General features: G+C 61.9%; 1 protein-coding gene across 1 annotated transcript; it reads left to right on the plus strand.

Annotated features, from left to right (window-relative positions):
* Positions 1–3496: 3496 nt before the first annotated feature.
* MNEG_10275 (jumonji domain-containing protein 2) lies at positions 3497–5565 on the plus strand (the record flags this gene model as incomplete). The annotated part of the gene is made up of 6 exons (XM_014041254.1): positions 3497–3651; positions 3982–4100; positions 4404–4503; positions 4798–4891; positions 5303–5401; positions 5563–5565. 6 exons carry the CDS (start codon positions 3497–3499, stop codon positions 5563–5565), a joined length of 570 nt encoding a protein of 189 aa, XP_013896708.1.
* Positions 5566–5782: the final 217 nt, after the last annotated feature.

A 5782-nucleotide genomic window follows, 5' to 3' on the forward strand; every position in this document is an offset into this window, starting at 1 on the left:
GCCCGTGGTGAGCGGCAGCAGCGGCGACGTTCCTGGAATGGTGTGGGGCCGGCGACATGGTGAGCCCCATGTATGCCGAGGCGCTGCGAGCATGCATGAAACGCCGCCTTGTGCAGTGTCGCCCTACCTTTGTGGTACCTTGAACGGCCTTGTGTGCTCGCCGCTTGCCCAGGCTGGGCTCTGAGCAGCATCTGGCCGCAGAGGTGCAACGCGTGCTGTGCGTGGCACGCGGCCGCCTCGCTCCCTTGGCAAAACCAGGCACAGTCGGAGGACGCTGAGTTACGGCTGGTTTTCTAGGGTGTTTCACGCACAGCGAGACCCTCGCGAACACCGCGTTGACACAACACAATACGAAACGATCTGAGAAAGTCTACCGTACAGTATACACGTAGCCTTTGCACAAGCTAACACTGCATAAGGGCATCATGAGTTAGCTGCACACACAACGGTGTCGTTGTTGCAGACGGAGCTTGGTTTTCGAGTACGTACAGTAGTTTTCAGGGCCTGGAGATCGCCAGCGCCTTGTGGAATTAATGTTCCGGTACATGTAATGTGTTGAACTCCACAAGCCTCATGCCTCTCTATACATTGTCGCCGTCCGGTTGCTTGGGCCCCCCCTTCCTGCCGTTGGCCATGTCACCTGGTGACGCCATAGGGTGCACAGCCTCAGCTGTTTGCAAAGTATCAGCTCATGTTCAAAACCCTCATTGTGACAATCTGGAGTGTGTGTCTGTGACCACATGGGCGGGAGTACCCCAATCGCTTTCAGCACACTGCTGCTTCCCACATCTGCCGAGTTGGGTGTCCACGGTGGTCTCAAGGCGCCCCACCGTAATCGGTCTCTCGTCACTGCGTGCATGTTACAACGAAGTTTATCTGAACGTGAGTATCCCCATCAATCAAGGTTGGATGTCACGTGACGAGAGTGGCACACGACGGGCACAATTGATAGCAAACCATTGCTGTCTGCGTGGCGTGTGCGGAGCGCCATTACGCATGGCAGCTGTCTCAAGGTGTGCATGCCATACCTGATCAATAACCAATGTGCGGCCTGAAAATCCAAGCCTGCTTCAAAGTTGTTGCAGCCTGTCCCAGATGAGCGCTGCGGGCACTACGACTGCATTGCCCTGGATCAGGTCACTGCCCACCATCATTCCCAACAGCCTTGCGGTGCCCACTGCAAAAACGTCACCTCCCACGTTCCCGATGCCACTCAGCATGTCACCACGGTTGTGTAACCACGCATCTGGTTGCGTGGCTGACAAAATCCCATACGCCACAGATGTAGAATCGCCACGCCCTTGTGTAGACTGGCCCTGGTGGTAGAAGCGAAGCCCGCCTTTCTGTTCAAAGTCCAAGACAGGCGCACGAAGCTCCTTGTCCACCTGGGGGTTGTGTGGATACAGTCCATCAAATGGAATATATCATTATAATATCAGCTCTGAGCACGCGATACACTTGGGTGACAAGCCATGAGGACACACACGATCAACACAGTAGAAAGCACAGCTGACAAAACGACTTGAAGGGTACGTAGCAACACATGCCGTGCATGTTGAGATCACAAAATGTGAGTATAGCACACCTTGCACTGTTGTTGCATGCGCAATTGTAACTTGCTTAGATCGGTTACACCAGGCAGCTGCCAATGCCCTTTGATATGCCAAGCTATCAGCCACACCCCGGCGTGTGCTATATATAGCTCTACAGCTTACTACGCTGCTTGAGATTGTTCTTGCTATTCTACGTGTCTGACTCTCGACGGACACAAGCCTCGTGGTCCCCTGATACGTACCACGCAGAATAAACCACATGCAACTGGCAAGGCATGGTAAAAGTTTGAAAAAGCTGAAGAGCAAATTTGAGAACCTCACTTTGAAGGGGGGCGGGAGGCGTGCTGAAACGTCCTACATCTGAAGTACTAGGCATGTCACCAGAAATCTGTTTGAAGAGGGGGCAAGGAGCCGGCGTTCGCAGGAGGGTCGCTGCATAATGCAGTGCTAAGGAGTCTCTATGGAAAAAACCTGTTCTCGCAGTGTTGATTGACGCCTCCAGACTCGCAACTGCTCATGCAGCACTACTCACCAGAGCCCTGCTTGCCGGCACACATCAAAACTGTCACCACGTGCACGTGCGGTAGTCTCGGTGCCGGGGCAGGCGGCTTAACGCCCACCCTCCTGGAAGGTGGTTTCGCGCAGTCTTCTATATGAAGCGTCGGCTTTGGTGCTTGGCAAAGCTGGGCCCCTCCATAACCTGCGCAAATCTGACCGCTGGCGGGCTTGAGACAGGTCGCGAATCGAAGGTCCAGCAAAGGACAACCGCAGATCTGGTAGGGGACACTGCATGTGACTGGTCAACGAAAAGGTTTTGGGAGCTCTATGCAACTTCTTTGTGCCAGGAAAGGGGCAGGCATTGACCAGCCTCCGAAGACCCTGCCGAAGAGGATCGGCTGTTTTCCAGGATAGGTCGGTGGTGACGGGCCCAAACCTGAAATGAGGTCCACCTTGCGCCCTACTATACAAAGCGGTCCATGGCTGATGCAACAAGTCTTATTTTCAACGTGTGTTGCTGGTAGAACAGCTTCCTGTGACGTGCCGCCAATGCTGGCACCCCCGCGTGCTCGTCCCGCATGTGCAGCCCGAAGTCAACCATTGCCGCGCCGACCTGAGCTGTTCACTGGGGCCCACCGCTCAGGAGCAACTAAAGTCACGAAAAATTGCGGCGTGCATCGGGATCACGAACACGAGCGAGCAGAAGGGCTTCGGAGGGACGCGGGCTGGATCGCCCGAGTTGCCGGTCAAGCAGCTGCCGGGCGACAGGCGCACCTTTCCTCACCGCTTTTTTCGCACCTTCATCATACGCGCACTGCTGTCGTATACAATCCTGACCAGCCGGCCTGCTTGCAGTCACGGCCTTTCCCGCGCCGAATCGGCCGGAGGGCCCTTGGGAGCCACGGTGAGGAGCGAATATCGGCATGTTGTGCATTCTCGAGCTGTCCTGGGCCACTTGCACGCATGCAGAGCTTCTTCCAAGGCGCTTCGCACGTCTGTAGGCCCCAGAACTGGCCAGGGGCCGTCAAATAGCCTCGCCAGCCCCGCCAGGCACCCCATTGAATCTTATTGAGGCCTTTTGACGCGGCAACACCCCTGCATGTGGCCCACAGCAGCTGCGTCGGCACCCGCACGCTGCGCCTCTCACCCGCTGCCATGACACCTCGCGGACGCGCCGCGCCCCGCAGGCGCCACAGCCACACAGTCAGAGTGTGGAATAGCGTGCCAGGCACTTGCTGAAGGGCCGTGCGCGAGTGCAGACGCCAGGCCCATCTGCACCGCAGCGAGGCAGCGCAGCCGCGCTCGCCGCGAGGCGCGTGCACAGGTCGCCACAGCGCGACCGCCACAGATCACTGCGCCGCCGCCGCGCGGCCGACACCCAGGGAGGCCCCGCACGCCGACACCCTACCGGCAGCCGCGGCCGCGCCGCCGCGCACCGGCTGGCCATGGGGCGCGACGACTCGGGCGAGGTGCTGGTCATGCGGCCGAGCAGGGCCGACTTCAGCCGGCCGTTTGCAGAGTATGTGACCAAGGTGTTCAAGAAGCACCCAGATCTGCCGATGTTCAAGGTCAAGCCGCCGGCAGGCTGGCGGCCCAGGAGGTGCGGCGAGAGCAGGGCCTCTTCCCACGGGTGCAGCTGTGCACGCTCGCGGCCGCCAAGGCGGAGGCAAGGGCAGCAGGGGCAGCTGGGCCGCAGCTGCTGCCGGGGCGGCGCGGGGGCTGCATGCGAGCGGTGCCGAGGCGGCCGCAGGCTTAACGGGGCCGGGCAGCGCCGGCTGCGCCCTGAGGCAACCGCCTCGTTGCATGCCGCCGCCCTGCACATGGCGAGCAGCCTTCTCTGGGGCCACATCGCCTTTACTGCGACACCACCAATCTCTCAGCCCCCCTCACGACACCACCTCTATGCACCGCGTTCCCTCCTCCACCCCAGGCGCCCCTTCCCAAAGCTGGACACGGTCGAGATCGTAACCCCCATCAAGCAGATCTGCTACGGCAAGGGCGGCTCGTACCGCTGCATCCTGATGGAGCAGAAACGGATGAACGTGCAGCGTGAGCGGGCGGCGGGGGCTGTGTGTGTGTGTGTGTGTGTGTATGTGTGTGTGTGTGGATGGGGTTGGGGGTGGGGTTGTGGGTGGGGTGGAGGCAGGCGCATGGCACACGCGTGGTGGTGGGGTGGGGTGTCAGACCAGCCAGCGGCTGCGCACGTCGCCTTTGCCAGAACCCCCCCCCCCCTCGTTTTGTAGCAACGCTTCTTCCCTCAAAACACCTCAGAGCGCCCGCCACCGGTGCCGGCCGCTCCGCCCGCGTCCTTTGACGCCCTCGTCTGCCCCGGCCCCGCCCCCATCCTTCCAGGGTTCAAGGACATCAGCGAGAGTGAGGGCCACACCCCTCCCGAGAGCAAGAGGGGGAAGGACCTGGAGGATACCCTGCTGGAGAGGAGCTTCTGGAGCAGGTGGGTGTGTGTGTGTGTGTGTGTGTGGGTGTGAGTGCATGTGAGCGGGCGCAGCGACAGCCCATGCACGCGCATGTGCATGTGCTGCATGCCTATTGACTTCTCGCACAAGCCTGTTGCCTGCGGGCCGTGTCGCCTGTAAATCGCCCCGCGTCTTCACCGCGGCACGAGGGGATCCCATGCCGCCCGGGCGTGCATATCCAACCGCCGCTGCCCGAGCGGCTGACCGGGCGCGCCGCGTCGCCGTCCGTCTGACGTCTCGTGTGGTCCCCCTGTTCCCCTGGCCGGCCGCAGTGTGACCATCAACCCGCCGCTGTATGGGGCGGACACCCCTGTGTCATTCTTCGATGACAAGCTGGAGTACGGCTGGAACCTGCGCGGCCTGGACGTGGGTCGCGCGCGCGCGCGCGCGCGTGTGTGTGTGTGTGTGTGTGTGTGTGTGTGTGTGTGTGTGTGTGTGTGTGCGCGCGCGCGCGAGCGTGTGTGCATGCATGCTTGTGTCTGCATGCATGCAAGCTTCAGAAGCGTGCGTGTGAATAAAACTGCGGCGCATGCTGGTGCGAGGCCGTGCACGCGCCGAGGAGGAGGGGCGCCGCCCGCGCTCAGGCTGACGCGCGCGCGTCCCTGGCGAGCGTCGGCGCGGGTGCGCGCGTCGTTTTACGTGGCAGCACGTTCCGGCGAGCCCGCAGCGACGCCCGCCCGCGGCCGGCGGCGCCGCCGCGATGCAGGATCGCGCCGGCGGCCCCCGCGCCTGCCCCGTTTCCAATCTCCCACCGTCCCGCCCCTGTTCCCCCTGCAGGGCTGCCTGCTGAGGCAGATGCGCGTGCCAGACATCCCCGGGGTCACCACCCCCATGTGCTATTTCGGGATGTGGAAGGCATTCTTCTCGTGGCACAAGGTGGGGGGCCGCTGCCCCCGGCGGGCGCTGATCGCGGAGGGGGCCGAGGGGCTCGCGGGCGTGCAGCGCGCCGCGCCCCGCCCTGGCGCCCGGCCGGCCGCTGCGCCGGACCCTTTGCTCGCCGCGGCGGCTGCTTGGGAAGTTGCGACCTTGATCTGCAGTAGTGCGTATCGTGGGAGCGTTCTCGCCACTGGTCAGCCGTGCTTGACCTGCCATATCCTGTTGATCCGTCCACCCACAATATCCTTCATCCATCCACATCCCCAGGAGGACGCCGACCTGTTCTCCATCAACTACCTCCACTTTGGGGCGCCAAAGGTGCGGCCCCCTGGCACCTCGCCCCTGATGATTTCTGTCCCGCCGCCGCGAGCCCACCCGCAC

Source organism: Monoraphidium neglectum, assembly GCF_000611645.1.
Source record: "Monoraphidium neglectum strain SAG 48.87 unplaced genomic scaffold scaffold02251, whole genome shotgun sequence".
NCBI classification, from domain to species: Eukaryota; Viridiplantae; Chlorophyta; class Chlorophyceae; order Sphaeropleales; family Selenastraceae; genus Monoraphidium; species Monoraphidium neglectum.